This window comes from Centruroides vittatus, unplaced genomic scaffold (assembly GCF_030686945.1).
Source record: "Centruroides vittatus isolate TY-2023 unplaced genomic scaffold, ASM3068694v2 contig_377, whole genome shotgun sequence".
Taxonomy (NCBI): domain Eukaryota; kingdom Metazoa; phylum Arthropoda; class Arachnida; order Scorpiones; family Buthidae; genus Centruroides; species Centruroides vittatus.
The window spans coordinates 2536931-2554743 of record NW_027122198.1 but is presented as its reverse complement, the minus strand read 5'-3'; the positions used below and the strand labels follow the sequence as shown (position 1 = coordinate 2554743).

Below are 17813 nucleotides of genomic sequence, written 5' to 3'. Positions count from 1 at the left end.
TGAGGATGATTGTTTGTTCGCTATACACGCCTAGGCCGTTTGACCAATTGCTACGAAACTCGGCAGTTACGTTCAGATACTTTTAACTTAGATCGTGTCGTACATCCGACCTCAAATTATCGATTGGATTCCTATATATCGATTAATTTCTACCAATTTGAGGCAGAAAGCATATATTTTAAATTAAACAAGTAAAACGACAAAGCCGTATTTGGACAGGACTGTCTCGGAGACTCACTACTAAGCGGGATCACTTGGACGGTCACGGTGGATTCTCCAATCTTATTTGGTATCGCTGGTTTTGAGCACGATCGTTCAAACTTCGCCGGCCTCGGCCACCAGGCATTTTCGGCGAAATTAACCTATTTAATGTCGAAATTTGTCTCCATTGCGTGGCAAGATATTCCTATGTTTTTCCAAAATTGCAAAAATACCTGGGGTCTTAACTCTACTGTAATGAGCGCCATTTACAACCAGATGTTCTTACGAATCATCTCGTACGCTTGTGATTTCTGGTCTCATTCCATCAATAAGGTACATCATCAGAGAAAGCTTCTTTCAGCCCAAAGGCGAGTCCTGCTTTATAGAGAGGTTTCATGTCGACATCACGAGTGACGTCATGAGCATGCGCAATTGTCCAGCGCCATCTTTGTGACTGTTTGTGACTTGTTTACGTTTTGTGTGTGTCTCACGTGCGCTTTAACTGGAGTTCTTGTGTTGTTTTTTTTCGTCGCGAATATCACTATGGTGATTTGTTGTGTAATTGGGTGTAATGCTAGTTCACTCAAGAACAAAGGAACATCATTTTTTAAAATTCCCGGCATTATTTGTCATCAAGGATCCCAAACTGAGGAGCTTTCACGACGAAGGCAAACTGCATGGCTCTCGAGAATTAACCGGAAAAATTTCAATACAGATAAAGTGAATATCAATACAAGAGTTTGTCAGAAACATTTCATTTCAGGTAAGCAATAAATCAAATTACTAGTTATCAATAAATTAAATAAACTTTTGCATGAGTATCATAGTGTCTGCTTATAATAAATATGCAGTAGAGTTAACATTAAAGTGTTAAACAAAGATAATCACTTAGCAGATGAAGAATTAGAAGTGCATTTTGAGCCAATTTTCCTCCAGTCTAATTTACATAAATAAGTGTATTTTTAAGATATAAACTAATAATTTCCATTGTTCATTTACAAATAGCTAAGTTGGGTTATTTTGGTGAGCAACATTAACATTTCTTTAAGATGCTACTTTTTACTTGGCATTTTTACATTAGTAACAAATAATTATTACATAGTAATGTTCAACTTGTTCCTGACAAATTCTTATTTATTATTTATATATAACATACCATTATGATAAGTTTTTTTTAATATGTGAAATTAATAACATTATTATTATTAATACACTGTGTTTAATTTAATATTAAATTGTCATAATATATTATTTAAAAAGTTTTTTTCACCCCAAAGGAAAACCTTCTTCATTGTATGATGAGTCATCACCAGACTGGGTGCCAACATTACACATGGGATATGAGAGCAGCCACAACTTAACTGCAAATCAGGAGCGTTATGAAAGAGCACGTAATCGCAAGATACAACGAGCTGCCTTAGAAGCTGAAGCTTGCACCCAACCTTCTACTGTTAAAGACGCAGATATCTCTACAACTGCAGAAATGGAAGAAGCAGAGCCTTTAAAATCTAATGCATGGGTACAAACTACATCTTTACTTGAAACTGTCACTTGCCAGACCGAATTTAAAGTTAAAGATATAGAAAGCTTGCAACTTGAGTGTGCAAACTTGAAAACTGAAGTTTCGTTATTAAAAAAAACATATGTTCTTAATGAAGAGTTTTTTGAGGGTGATGACAACAAGATTCGTTTTTTTACTGGACTCAGCAATTTTAAATTGCTATCATTGGTGCTGAACCTTTGTTGTAAACAAATTGATCATCCAAATTCCAGAAAATTAACTCCTTTTCAAGAGATGATAGTATGTTTGATGAGAATTCGCTTAAATTTAAGTTTGGAAGATTTGGCTTACAGATTTAATATTTCAAAGGCAACAATATGCCGAATCTTTGACAAGTGGCTGCACATTTTATACATCAGGTTAAGTAGATTGATTGTTTGGCCTGAAAGAGATGTGCTGCAAAAAACTATGCCCAAAGAATTTAAAAAAACTATTGGCAGTAAGATTGCAGTAATAATAGACTGTTTTGAGCTTTTTGTTGAACGGCCTTCATCGTTAGATGCTCGCTATTTGACATGGTCCCAGTATAAGCACCATAACACAATAAAGTTTTTAATAGGTGTTACTCCTCAAGGTTCTGTGTCTTTTATATCAGAACCTTGGGGAGGAAGGGTTAGTGACAAACACCTAACCGAACATTCGGGATTGCTTAAATATTTACTGCCTGGGGATTTAGTGCTAGCAGACAGAGGTTTCAACATTACAGATAGTGTTGGAATTACTGGAGCACAGCTAGCAGTTCCTGCATTTACCAGAGGTAAACAACAACTTTCTGCATTGGAAGTAGCAGAAAGCAGAAAGCTATCTCATTTGAGAATCCATGTAGAGCGAGTAATCGGTCGCATTAAAAATAATTTTAAAATTTTAGAATCAACATTGCCAATTGAGCATGTGACACTAAAAGGACATGACAATGTCACGTCAATAGAAAAAATTGTACATGTCAGTTGTTCTTTAATAAATTTATGTAATAGTGTTGTGCCATTTGAATAAAATCAAGTTTACACTGTGTAATGTTTGAAATTGTAAAAAAAAACATTTATTAAATCTATTGTTTTGAATACCAACGTGTTGTCAGTTCCGGTAATATACATAATTTGAAAAAATTTTTTGCTTTTTCAATGATTGTATTCCACAATGTAAAGTCTCTATAAATTCTCTCAATATGCAAACTTTTTTCTGTCCAAACTACAAAGTCACAATATTCGACATTACATACAAATATTTGTGTTTGCATTTGATAGTAATAATTACTGTTTTTGTTAATTGTGAAAATACCATTCTCCTTAACTAAAAAATTAGGCGTGTTTTCATCAATATTTTGTTGTCGCTGACACCAAGGACATTTTACTTCAACCACTCCTTGGCCACAACAGTTGCATTCTACAAGACCATCAGGTGTGGCACCAATAAATGGATGATCTGGTAACACATGAAATCCTGTTTCTTTAATAATGAAATTATGATGTAATTTAGCATGTTTTTCTTCGTATTTTGATCGTGCATGGCTTTCGTGTTCACATCCCCATCTTACAGAGGGGCTTTTGAATCGATGTTCAAATGGGTAACAAATTTTTTTAATCAATGACTTTGCTGGATTTGTTAAACTTGTGTGACATGCTGCTTTCATAATAGATGCAGTTATGCGTCCAGCTCGATACTGAAACCAAAGTTTCTGTTTGTATTGTTTTGTTGTCATGTCACATATGTTTTTTACCTGGTCTTCTGTAAGTTGCAACTCTTGAAATAGTTTGCAACAGTATTCTTCCAGCTCAGGCCACTCCAGATCAACAAGTGATGGATTAAACAGATTTCCAAACATTAAAGGAAAAGGTATATCCTGACTTGGAACAAAATGATCTGAAAATCTTGGTGTAACAGCCAAAATGCAAGCTTGTGGATTACATTTTGCCACATCTGACAAAAATGAATCCAGCTCACTGTCATTCATAGGTGTTACCTTCATGTTTCTCTTTTTGAATGACCTTTGGTTAATATTTAAACTAGTCATGCAGTTATACTTTGAGATTGACGAACTAAAATCTATTTCTTTTAATGGTCGAGGAGCAAGAACTCTTGAATGTGGAGGCAACCACTCATTTGCTCTGTCGGTGGATGTTTTTGACTCCCGGATTCTAACACCCACTTCTAAAGCAAAAAGTACAGCACCAACATGTGAACATGCTGAAGAGCAACCTGCCATGCAATTGCAGTGAGCTGTTACAATTTCTCCAGAAGATTTGCCAAGAATCCACACTTTTAAAGGTGGAACTCTCAAGCTTTGAGAATGACTAACCTGAAAAAATAGACATTATGTGAAAAAAGCATTCTCAAGAATTTAAGAAAATTATGTCAAGAAATGTGCTAGCATTAGAACATTTATATTAACATTTAATTTTAACATTAATAAACACTAATTTATATTTTAAAACCTAAAAGAGTTTACTGATTTGCTTATATTAATTTAGTTAGGTATAGTGCATTTATAAATGAACTAATGTAATTTCAGATTTTAGCTAGTGCAAACTTATAAACATTACATGTTAAAACTAAAAACAAGTAGGCTTATTATATACTCATTTCAACTAGAAAATAAAAGTACTGAACAATTTGAATTAAAAAAATTGCCACAGCTGTTTTTAATAAGACTTTTTTACTTTCAGACAAAAATTCTTAGTTAAGAAATAAGTAAAATCACGAGTTTAAACAAACAAAAGAAAACATACCTTTCCAAGCAATATTACTTTGTTGTTATTCATGACTTTTACTTTGATATCAGGAGAAACCCAGCCACTTGTTAAATAGTTATGGGCCTCTAAAGATTTATACGCTTTCATTTGTGACAGGGTGTAGAAATTTGTTGTCAAAACCAAATAGTTTATAATGTCACCAAATTCTACTTTCGGCCACAACTCTTGATCAACGACGAAGTCTGATAAACTGGCTTCGTATGGATCGCCTCCACATAACGAAATTTTCTCTTCATATAGAGCTATATCTCGTCCTATTAGATTGCTAGAATAGCCCGCAAGAAAAGAATCTTTTTTAACTTTATCCATGATAACAGAACAGCAGTATTTTCGAACGTTTAAACTAAAAAAAAGGCGTCGAACAACAAACCACGTGCGAGCTAAGCGAACGAAAACTACCACAAAAATGGCGAATGGGCGGAGCAAACGTGTGTTTTCTCACGTGACATGCGACCTTGAAACCTCTCTATATTGCCAAGGGTTACAGTCCCAACCACTAGCTTACAAATCATTACCAATAAACCACTTATCAATCTGCACCTGGATCTACTGACTTCCAAAATTCTTTTAAAACGTGGTATTGGTGTAACCACAAACAATGCCTCTCTTCTGGCCAATAATCTTGAAACTTCTGTTAACATTTCAGCAACACCCAATCCTAGTATTTTACTCAGCATCATTAATCGCAACTTTGATAATTCTGATGTTGCCATCTACACTGATGGTAGTAAATCTCTGGACTGCACGGGCTGCAACTTTGCTGCTTACATCAACGCCGTAGAACGCTTCAGGCTCCACCCACAGTGCAGCAATTTTTGCCATTCTGCAAGCTCTTAATTGGTCAAATCTTTACTACAATGACAACAATATCTCCATTCTATCTGATAGAAATTCTGCAATTCAGCTCATCAATAGTCACGCCACTTATCCTATCATCAACAACATCCATAAAATTATCGTCACTTCTAACAATAATTATTCCTTTAGTTGGATTAAAGCCCACAACGGTATTTTTGGAAATAAGTGTGCAGACCTGCTCGCTAGGTGATAACGATGCTGCTGATAGCACCCTCGTTATCACCTACGACAAGCTCCCCTTTGCTGTTTACTTCAGCAAGCTTTGGGAGAACCTAATTAACACCTGGCAGCAATGTTGGAGCAACAACTACAACAAGACTGCCTTCTGCTTTTTCCATTCGTCAAAGACACTCTGCATGCAACCTGGCTCACCCCAAATCACTTCAACACCCAGTTCTTTACCAATCATGGATGTTTTAATAGTTACTTATATCGTTTCTCTCTTGGAGTCTCTGACCTCTGCCATTATGTGACGTTCTTAACGGCAGCCATCATTATATCTTTGACTGCCCCATATTAAGTCACCAACAGCATTTTCTCCGTTGTGCAGTTTTGAACAGTGAACTCAACTGGCCATGTGACTGCCATCATATGATCAACAATAAAGAACTATATTCTCACCTTAACACATCATTCATGTCTACCGCAAGCTCACCTCTGTATCTCATCGTGGTCATCACAGATTCTCTTAATGCACATAAATGTAATGTTCCTACTCTTAATCACTGCATATCATGCATTATTTCTACGTATTGGCAGCATTGTTACTCGTCATGTGTATTGTTGTAGATTGTGCTTTGCCGTTGCTCTGTCTGTTTATATTTATCGCTTTATGTTCTACTGTATTATTCTTTCATTTTGTCTTAATTCTTATATCTTCTGTAATTACATGTTATTGCATTTGTATTAGCAACCTGGTAGTGCTAATGCAGAGCCAGGCTGCATATTTTGCTAATAAGTAATATTAATAATATAATAATAAATAATGTCGCCCGGGTTGAATTTTTATCCATGCCTGACGAAAATTTACCGTTTTTGAAAATAATCGTGGCTGTTGTATAGTCCGAAATTATGTTTTTTATTTTGCACAAACAAAATAAATATATTAATAAATGTAAAAACAAAAAACTTCATATTTCGGAAATATGAAATTATAATGACTAACGCTATCTAGTTCCAAAAACGCGCAATGTTGGCATTTCCAACTTCCCAAGTAGCAACGCATGCACAAATCTCTCACTAGTGTGACGATCTCAATAAACAATTGTTCGTTTCTATGTTAACTTTTATCCGTTTCAGAGTCTAATAGTTATGTTACGGACAAATCGGGAAATTGCTAAAGTCGCTTTAAATTGACTTGCCCATGTCCGATCTTTTCTTGAATTTGGGATTTGGCCGGCCAGTTTGCAAAATGGCATGGGGCGATCGGCCAAAATCGGAAGAAAAAGTCCAGCAGATTTTGGTGGGTCTGTATAATTTCATACGTTATATTGATTATTAATATAAATTATCAAATTCAATTTTGTGTTATGCTTATTAATCTTAGTAAATTATCAATCTCTACCGTCACGGTAGAGATTGATAATTTACTAAGATTAATAAGCATAACATGACAAGACGAACTTTTATGACATTTCGAATTACACATCGTTTGTTATTTTCACATTTGCGGCGATTTGTTGTAACAAGTGTAGCCTTGGCCGCCTGTCAGTGATTGGGGAGGTGGGACAGTTACTAGTAGCTTTTCTTCTGTGCCCACGGATTCCAGTGTAAGCAGTTTCTCGCGCAGGATGAAAAACTCACTTCTGGAATACAGTTGTGTGAAGCTCCGGAAGTGAACCGGAACCATATTCATAAGTAAATTTTGGTTTCTTTTTCTTGGGAGAAAAGGGAAAACTTTTGTATTTTGTAAAACCGATAACAGAAGAAAGATAAAAATTTATGTCCATAAAAGGACGTGTTTAAAAGTAATTCTTAGAAAAGTGAACTTCTCGAATTAAAACAAAAGAATGATGTAAGTCCCAAGATCTTCGATTGGGATCGAATGGACAAGCGACGTTGACTCATCCTGCCATCTGGGTCCCGATCTCGTTACACTAGGTAATGAGTGAAGACCAATTAGAAAGCGGAGATGAGGAGGATCTACCAATCAAAATGATTGATTTGAGATCCAAAAAAGTTTATAAAAATGACTAATTCAAAAACACAGAGAGCTTCTCCATACTGTGTGGCAGCCTCCGAAGTAAAAATATTCTCAGTTTCTCCGACGTTTAAAACGTCGGAGAAACGGAGAATACGAACACTGACACGAATTATTACATGACTGCGTTCATCACATCGTTCCGTTCTCGGACAGAAGATACTGTTTTTGTAAGCATAATTTATACAATAAAACGGGAAAATTATTTCGTAACTGGGGAGAGTTGTCTTTCATCTACACTTCCACATACGCTTGGGAATTGCTCGGATATCCTGCCGTTACGCGCGGTTCGATGACTTCACAGTTGTTTGAGAACACCATCACACCAGAAGTAAAAAATGTGCCGCCTACCGGACATTCTTGCATCAGCACATCAAATTTTGGCCAGAGATTACCTGTTCCTTCGCGAAATAGCCGGCCAAAGTAGCACTTATTCTGGTCATTTCAAGTACATTGGACCTTGGCCACACCTCTAAGCCAAAGTGCGAAATGGCCGGCCAATTTGGAAACTGGCCGAACTTCCGGCTTTGGCCGTAATGAAGTTATATCAACGAGCTAGAATATACTACAGAGAGGCTATAGCGACGCCATGTTTAAAGAAAATAGAATACACGTCCGCCATTTTTCTTTTAGTAAAGGGCGTGTCATTTATGTTGTGTACCGGCAACGAGCTAGAATATTCCGACCCGTTGTGTAAAAGTATGCAAAGGAAAGGAAGAGTTTTACTCCTTGACTGAGACAGTAAAAGTCAAAATGATTCTACTTAGTTTTTTTAAAGTAAATAACAAGACATTTCTTTCTGTAATCCTTTATTTAAACGTTTTTAAACAAAACAAAATATTAAGTAGCAATAAGTTAAATTTATTTCTAAACATTCTTAATTTTACTTTCTCGGACGTATAGATAACAAAGGAAAATACCGGAGTCGTGTCAAATTTGATCATCCGAGTTTTTTTTGCAAATCTCCACGTTTTGAAACCTTCTTAACCCAAAAGAGTAAAAAAAAAAAAAGAAAAAAAACATATTTAGTGTATGTTGGAGTCTTTTAGAAACGAAATTTGGCACGATAGCTTGTGTATAAGAAGCATTAATGCTATTAAATTTTTGTGGTTAAAGTTTGATGAGGGGAGAGTCGAGTGTCATATCTCCAGAGAGGTCAGACTTAACGGAGATCTTATTCGTTTTTTTTTTTTTTTTTTTTTTTTAACTCTTCTCCCTGTGGGCACTAAGAGGGCTTCTTTTAGAAAGCCCATTATGGGTTCGGCCAGGCCCACAATGGGGCGACCGGGTGGTGAGGGACGGGGCCCGACATATCCGAACGGACCACCCCCCCGAAAAATTCCTGGGGATTTTCGACCCGTTCGGATTCGATCCCGGGTCTCCAGAGCGGTAGGCTGCCAACTTGACCGCTCGGCCATCCGGCCTCTAGATCTTATTCGTTATTAACATTTACAATGTTTTTTAATAAAACTCATCATAACTCTCAAAATTAACCTTTTTGCCATTTGATAATAATTAAAAATATACAACAAATTATAAGAAAAGATTCCTTTCAATAGAGAGATTAGTGATATTTATCACGTCTTTGTTAATTATCTACAATTAACAGAGACTTAGATTGAAACAGTTCACTTTATTTTGCCGGTTTAACAATGCATTTCGGATTGGTAATTTTCCATTTTCTCTTCCGGCTCACGGCTTCAGTGTCTCGGGTTGCTGTTTACAATATAACGAACAAAAGTGTTCGTGTTAACGTACTTTTGTTATCCAGAATAACGCATATCGTGCACAATTTGTATTTCTACCTGTCAGCTTCTTGCACTTACTGGCATGTTTTCTTTGTCTATTTTTGATGGTCAAATGCAACGCTTCTCCCATTTCCCACAATTATTTACTCCTTATCATCTCCTAGAAGTATTTTAACTTCAACAATGTGGTTCGTAACGTGACAAAGGTCAAAATGTAGTTTTCCATTTGTAGATATTTCACAAGTTCAAACCAAAATTTTCACAAACAAACTATAACTATAATAAAAACACGAGAAGACTACTTATATTTTACAAAAGAAAAAAAAAACACCGTCCGAAAAAAATCCACAACGTGCCGAGTATGGTATGGATCGGACTGACCCGAGTACACTATAAATAAACGATCGTATGGCTGAGAGTAAAGTCCTCCTAGTCCTGGCTCGTACTTAGATTATAAAAATAATATTATATTGGAGATTAAGTACTACCCTTAACAGTTTCAATGCTGATCTTGTCTTCGTAATAATTAAATAAAATCTAGAAAATAGCTAAATTCGAGACGAAATCGTCTAGATTTATATCACTTATCTAATTGCCTAAAACTGAAATCTAGGGCAAACAAAATCTAGATTTACATGAGAAAAATAGATTCAAATGTGTCATCCTGCCCAACATGTAATATAGACTTCGATGTTTTGACTTAAAGTAAAACGGCGGTCGATAGTGCACGTCGTTGCCACCAAGAACGCTGTTTCTAAGGTCACAGCCACTCTACGTAGTATATTCTACCTTAATTGTTCTAAACTTATGCCCACGGACCCCTTTTCGTAGCAAAAAGCTGACCACGAACCCCCAAGTGAAGTAACTATACACAACAACATAATTGCAAAATTACAAATTTAACTTTGATGCCTCGAATGGTGACGTAAAAATAAAATCTAAATAAAACCTTTTGATATTTAAAGTAATATTTGTTGAAATTACTAGCTGAAGCTTGCCCATTTTTAATAAATTGGTATAATATAGTGAAAACAAAAAAATGTGTAATTTATTTCCAATTGGGTTATAAATTACAGTAAATATATATATATATAATTCATAAGTTTTTAAGTTTATGTATCGAATTTTCATAGAAAAACATATTTTTGATCAAAATGAATTATTTATATATGTTTTAGTCATTAAATAGTTTTTATAATTATGAAAAACAATCGGTAATTATCACTGTTTTGGAAAGAAAAATTAAATAAATGTATAAAATTCTATAAACAAACAAAATAAATTATAAAATGTCATAATGTATGCAATAAATAAAGTACAGCCCATTTCAAAATGGCGCGCTTTAGCTATTATTCCCACCGTGCCATGCTTGTCATTACTTGTATTTAATGTACAGTACTTACATATACTTATATATACTCTGGACGTAAAATGACTACCAACTTATTAATTACTATTTATTTTTAACTTTCATAATAATGAAAATGGGTAACAATCATTTTACTTCTTAGTAAACCTTTCGCGGATTTCCCGACGTTGTCCACGCACCCCCAAATTAATTTTAATTTGCCACAGACCCCCATCGGCGGTTCCACGAAGCCTCGGGGGTCCGTACGAAGAACTTTGGAAAACATTGTTCTAGCTGGTTGATCTAGACCCCGAGTCTATGTTAGTTCTAAATTATGCCAACAGCGCTAACATCCGAAACTGGTATTTTGTGGTATTTTCTGGACATAATTAATTACGAATGCGTTATTCGTAATTAGTTAAAAATGAAAATAAGTTAAATTTTTAGATAGACACCTTACTTGTAAACGAATGATTTCTCGATAAGAAAATACGATAATAGAGAGGTTGAGGCACACGTATTCAGCCCAAAACGTAAACGGCAGACTGACGGACGAGTGCCGCCATCTGGCAATTCTATATGGTCGATAATGGCGTTTGCTACGTCTAGAATGGCGAGTAGACGATCCGCTTAAACTTCATTTTATTGTGTTTGGGGTTAAAATTATGACGTATTTTATTAAAATAATGATTCTTTAAGCATTTGCGAATAATATTGTAAAGAAACAGACGATTTTAATCCAGAAATTATTTAATTATTTAATTTTTTAGCGAGTGATGCGAAGTGCCTACAGAATTTACATATATTTGTCTTCATAATAGCTTATCTTAAGATAGGTTTGTTCTTCCACGGCATCTTCTACCATCAACGGCGTAATACGTTTGTAAATTTTCTAACAATTAATTTTCCGAGCCACTTTCGAATTTACACAAGCCACTACTTCCCTGGACAAAAGTATGAGGTCGTCCGATCGTACGATAGGAGAATTAAAAATAATTGTTGAGTGTTATTAAACATTCTATAAATACTTTTAAACAGTTTAATTTGTTTATTTACCTCCGCTGGTAACCCTGGATGTTAAATGTATCGCCATTTTTTCAATAAATTTCCCGTGAGCCAATGTGCGACGTTCACTGAGTCACGTGTTGTTGTGAACCAGCGCCGCAAGTTCTTTTACTTGGACTTAAAACGTGAAGCGTGTGTTTCTGATTGCCGTACAAGTAGGAACAAAGTAATGTTCTAAGAACTTAGGAGATTTGTTAAAGCCATTTGTAGGGCGAAGTCAGCCCAAGCAGGTACTTAGTTTTAACTTTTGTTATTTTGTTTATTACTTAATGTTTAATTTATTTTTGTTTTGTATTCTGTAAAATTAAAGATGATTGTGTTTTAAAATCCCCGCTATGCCTAGCGGTGCGGGGAGTACTGATTTCTGTATAGGGAAATGATGACCCCCAAATGAAAAAAAAAATGCCGTACAAGTTTAACGTTTGAACTTGCGCCTCAACCTCTCTAATCTTAGAACTGAACTTGTAAGATTATAAGGTAAAATAAAATATAAGGCGACTTAAAAATCGATATTTTGTGGCTGTAAAAATGCTTCCGAAAATCTTTTCCGGCGACCAACTTGTACAATTCCGAAGTTTTATCAGAGCCGTAAACGAGAAATCAAAGTACGGCGAAATTTTCATTTTAACGGACGCCTGTACTTAAAGGGCATTTTTATAATTCCCACATCCTTCAAATTGGACGTCCAATATGTTTACTTGTAAATAGCGGACATTCTACATAACGGACGCCGTCGTCATTACGAGTGTATCGAAGCCTTCAATGGTTTTGAAGAATTAACACAGGTGTGCGATGAAAATATTTCCTGAAAACTAAGCATTATTTCTGATGTATTTTTGGACGCTGATTTCAGAAAAAACAGCCATAAAATTCCATCACGTATAGTTTTTTCACAATATGAAATTTTCGGTTTTCAGTCTTTGTGTTTTTATGAATATACAATTAACATGTAATTTATTTTTGTTCGCCCGCTAAAATTCATTAATATATATATATTATATATATATATATATATATATATCTTGCTTCACGCATATCCTGGATTATCTGCAGCCAAAGTGAAGGAAGGTGTCTTTGTGGGTCCAGATATTCGAAAACTTATGAAAGATAAAAAATTTGAAGCAGGTATGACAAACGTTGAAAAGGAAGCTTGGAGCTCCTTTAAAGAAGTTGTTAATAAATTTCTGGGAAATTATAAGGATCCCAACTTCAAATAAATTGTACAAATTATGCTTGAAAATTTCAAAAAATTAGGATGTTCTGTCAGCTTAAAAGTTCATTTCCTGATGTGTCATCTGGACTATTTTCCTGAAAAATCTTGGTGCCGTTAGTGAGGAACACGGAGAATGATTTCGCCAAGACATTAAGCAGATGGAATGCAGATACCAAGGTAGATGGAACAAGAACATGATAGCAGATTACTGCTGGTCGCTACATAGAGAACAGCCGCAAGTTACACACAGAAGATATGCTTCCACATGGAGTTTTCAACACAAAAGAAAAAGGTACTACAAAGCATTAGAAACTAGACTTTATGCGGCCATTGCTGAATATCCAGAATCATATGCTTTTGTACTAATGACAGTAAACGACTCAGTAATGTAGATTCTAAATATATATGTGAGTATTAAAGTAATTTTTCACACAAAACTTCTTACTTATTACTTTGTTTTACTTCCTAGAAATGTATTTACATGGTATATAAAGCATTATTTTTCTAAATTTTCAAACGCAATTTTCAAAAAACTGTTACGTGATGGACAAAAACGAATGGCATATTTGAAATTAGCATACCAAAAAACATAAAAGTCAATTGCTACCTTGCAAAAAAATATTTGTTCACTGAATATTTGCAGACCTGTGTTACCTACGAAATATTTTAAAACTAAAAGAATCGGTTGAAATATTCTTTGGGAGGACCAAGTTTGACTGTAGGCGTGCAATCGAGACGACGAAAATAGGAACGGGAAAAAAAGACAGTTTGTACAAAGCCAACAATACTCTTTATCTGTTACAAAACACTAATCTGGTTAAGTTATCAATCATCACTTATCGTCATACGTGTTGTTATTAAGATTCTTATTGTTAGACATACATACAGTACCGAGAAATCGGAAACTTTTTCCTGTTATTTATTCACTCGACAAGAACAGTAGTAACGAATAAGAAACTTAAACGCTATCGTCGTAACTGTTTTATGCGGCGAAAGTTCAAAGGTGGTGTTACGAAGGTCATTAGCCGGCCACTTTAAAGCGTGGGAAGATATTCGATATTCTGGCATTTAACACGTCATTTACCATCTTAACAGCTTAGTGGTGGCTTAAGTATAATTTTTTATAAATCATTTGTGGAAAGAACAAAAGTTTTCGAAAAGTTACACCTAGCCTACTCGATAAGTACAAAGCAAACAAATCCTATATCGATTTTTATCAGTGGCTCAGATCATAAACGATATTATACATTTTTTTGAAATTTCGTCGGATGGTAAAATTTTTGTAAAAATAAAAGACATAGTCGTTCTAAAAACTCTTAGGCGATCACCACTTTATTTTCTCCATGTTCTAGAACAAACTTTAGACGGCCAGACCTTCCTTTGTAGGCCGCTTAACCGTCCAGTTAAAACACTCCTTAAAAACAGAAATTATCCAATTAAAATTAAATTCGACAGAACTTCAAAAAATTTTAAAATATTGAAATAATTCATCACCAGAGGGAAGTTGAAGCATACTCTACATTTGCCAGCGCTATTTCTAAGTGGATATAAAGGACCCGAAACCCCCGAATGGAAAAGAATGATAACTTAAGACGTCGTAAAATTCACCATTTCAATTTTTAAAAACAATTTTTTATTTTAATTGGATAATTTCCATGTTTTTAAGGAGCGTTTTAACTGGACGGCTAAGTAGCCTACAAAGGAAGGTCTGGCCGTCTAAAGTTTGTTTTAGAACATGGAGAAAATAAAGTGGTGATCGTCTAAGAATTTTTATAACTTCTATGTCTTAATTTTACAAAAAAAAAAAAAAATATATATATATATACATATATATATATACAAGAATATCTACACACATTTGCCACCCTTGGAAGTGGCTAGCAAATGGCCCGGATAACCGGACATTCCAACTCTGCCTAAACCCACCTTGGTCCACCCTTCCGTTCGTAACAAACAGTTTGGTTTCTCGTTTTCGTTACTTCCGCTCGCGAGGTTTTCGACGAATTAATAATTAATCAATGCACGAGTATTTATGTTTTGTGGTAATTTTCGTTCCAATCGGTTTGCCATTTAGAATCCAATGGAGATTTTTACAGCCAAAAGATAAATAATATACTGTATATGTACCACGTATTTTAATTATATACGCTACGTATACCGTCTCCGATAGAACAATACGTAGGCCAATCGATATTGAAAATATAAATAAACCGTTGTTTTTGTAAACACAACCCGCACTTAAACACTTTAATGTTTTTGTCACTGCCGTGGTCGTCCCGTGGCCTTAATACGCCTATTTAAACTCGGTCTACGTCTATATTTTAAAGCAAACTGGCCTAGTTCCATTTCGTTTAAAATATAACGAGTTGCGCTACCATAAACAATGACCAAGGCGCTAGTTTTATTATTCGGATGGGGCGAAAAGCCCCATCCGAATAATGACGTTGCACCTTGCGCCACGGTACGGAAGAAATTGGCATTAACTAACGCCGACCGGAGTGTAGGACATTGGTCCACTGCCACTGGTTAATTTCGGCCGGAAAAACCAAGAGGGAGTCTTTCCCGTCCCACCGGCGATAAAATAACGGAACCGGAAGGAAATTAAGAATTTTACTAAATTTAAAATGGTTATTTATCATTTATTTTCGGTAAAAAAAATTTCAAAAATATAAAATGCTGTGGACGAGAACCCGTCCACGCTTTTTCCTTTCTTTTTTATTAATTAAGGCCGAGTCCGATTCTACCGCACAAAAATCACCCGCGGACGAAAGATGATCAAAAAAACGGAGAGGAGGGGCGTGGGTCGTAAACTCCGGTGTTTAACTGGGTTTTCCGACACCAGATGGCGCGACCATTCCGTCGGCGCCTTTGGTTATTTTTTGCGTCGGGAACGTCGATAAAAAGCAAGTGTCTTCTTCGGTTCCGCCCCAACGCCTTGGCTAGACGAAAGGCGGTGTTGGTCTCCCCTGCCGCCGGATTACCGAGCGGAGGCGGGCTTCCTAGAAAATTAGAGTTTTCCGGTTCCGGGTTCCGGAACAGGTGGCTTTCTCCGCTGCTTTACTCGGGCCCGGATCGAATGAAGAATTCGGTCTTCTTCCAAAAACAAAAGTAAAGCGACTGAAGAGAGGCGGGGACGTCGGACCAAGGCCGAGAAGAGTGGGAATGACGGTGGGGGAAATCGAAAGTTATCTTCCGTTCGACCGGAACCAGCCATGAATCCTCATTACGTTAGCGTAAGGCAACCTGGCGCGTGCCAATCCTTCCTGGCCACCGGACGGTCACTTCCGCCGCCCGTTTCTTCCGTCCGCGGTCGACCTTATTTAACCCGGGGGCGAGGTGCCCGGAAACTAAAATTCCCGTCCGATCGGGCGCAGCTCTCCCGGCCCCACCCGCGGGCCTCCGTTCCGTAAGAGGGCCGGAGTTTTCCGGGTTTTCTCCGCCTCTTTAACGCCTAAATAGGGGTCGGTTATCCTTAAAAAGACTCCGGAAGGCATTTCTCTCCCGCTCTCGGCCAGGAATTTCCAGCTGAAAGCGGAGGATAAGCGACTAGGTAATAATCCCAATACGGAAGAGAGACAACTTACCGGCGCACGGCCATCTTCTCCCTTCTCTCCCCCTGTGGGAGGCGGCAGAGAGGAGATTACCGTTTCGAAAACCCTTTCGCCCTTTTCTTCTCGGACAGGAATCCCGCCCGATGAGGCGCACCACTAACGACATCGGAGGTAGACTCGTCTCCCTTCGGTCCCGGACAAAATCTAACGATCTCTAGCAGTTTCAGACGGGAAAATAAACCGGACCGAAAGTCGAAAAATCTTGCGCTTTCGTCGTCTCTTATCGGCAAAGGGCGGAAACTTTCCAGAAGAGTCGCCTCCTCCGTAAATCCCAGCCGGTCGGCCCGCACCCCGATTATTAAAAGTGGCCCCGGAAAAACTCCGGGTTCGAAAAGGGGCGCCGCCTCTTTCCGCCCGTCCTCTCTTCCGAGTTTCCGGTTTCGAAAGCCAAAAGACCGCGCGCCTAATTCCCCAATTCGGAAGTAGTTGTAATACCGCATTTAGTGTTTCGGAGTACGTCGGTCGGAGACTGGAAATTCCGGCGAAAACCTAGGGCCTGACGCCCTTTTTCGGGAAGGAACTTGTGCGGTTTCCGTCGACCGTCCACCCGCACCCTCCCGAAAATCTTTCTTCCAAACTCCCGGTATGCTTTTTATTTCGTGCGTCGGCGTTCTCCGGCGGATTTCCGGTCGGCGCGGCCGCCGGAAGCCGTAAGTGCGGGGAGCGACAGAGGCGGTTCCTCTAATTAGCGACGCGAGAAAAAGGTTAAGGTGGCGCGTCACGCGAACGGGCCGGCCGGAAAGAGATCCTTATCGGATGGTCCTCCTCCCGCCCGGCCCGGGTCGGAACCAAAAGGCCCCGGGTGGACGGAGGAGAAGGGCGCGTCCTACCGTCTTTTGGCCCTACGGAAATTGGGAAAAACCCGGCAACTCGGTGGAAAGCCATCCTTTTTTCCTCCATGGTTTTCTCGGGCCGTGGGCACCACCCGGGTCGGGAGGGGCCCTCGTCCCGAGTTTTCCCAGTTTTCCGGTCGGGAGGGGCCTGTCTCCATCCGACCGGAAAACTTTCCGTCGCACCCCCTCCGAAAATCTAACGGGCGGTCGTCTGGCGTCGGGACTTTTCTTCTCCGTTCCTCCCTCTTCTTAGTCTTCCCTAACAATGATGTCGGCGTCTGTCCGCCTTCGAACCCGCCACGCCGAGTAAGAAAAACTTTCGGCAGTGGAGTGGTGAGAGGGAGTAAAAAGAAAGGGCGGGGCCGCTGCCGACTGCACTTGTTCGTACGCTCGGACGGAAAAATGGAACCATCTTCCCGCGCGGA

At 37.8% G+C, this 17813-nt stretch overlaps 2 protein-coding genes across 2 annotated transcripts; one reads left to right on the top strand and one right to left on the bottom strand.

The window, feature by feature from the left end:
- Window positions 1-613: 613 nt before the first annotated feature.
- Window positions 614-2802, top strand: LOC136975634 (uncharacterized). Its single transcript, XM_067270707.1, has 2 exons — window positions 614-964; window positions 1479-2802. The coding sequence occupies exons 1-2, from the start codon at window positions 745-747 to the stop codon at window positions 2753-2755; spliced, it is 1497 nt and encodes a 498-aa protein (XP_067126808.1). The 5' UTR covers window positions 614-744; the 3' UTR covers window positions 2756-2802.
- On the bottom strand, window positions 2779-3979 carry LOC136975635 (uncharacterized). Its single transcript, XM_067270708.1, has one exon. The coding sequence runs from the start codon at window positions 3963-3965 to the stop codon at window positions 2811-2813; it is 1155 nt and encodes a 384-aa protein (XP_067126809.1). The 5' UTR covers window positions 3966-3979; the 3' UTR covers window positions 2779-2810.
- Window positions 3980-17813: the final 13834 nt, after the last annotated feature.

Coding starts and splice junctions, on each gene's coding strand:
- LOC136975634 (XM_067270707.1), top strand. CDS start 745: ATGGTGATTTGTTGTGTAATTGGGTGTAATGCTAGTTCACTCAAGAAC. Junction 965..1,478: donor TCAGAAACATTTCATTTCAG/GTAAGCAATAAA, acceptor TTCACCCCAAAG/GAAAACCTTCTTCATTGTAT.
- LOC136975635 (XM_067270708.1), bottom strand. CDS start 3,965: ATGGCAGGTTGCTCTTCAGCATGTTCACATGTTGGTGCTGTACTTTTT.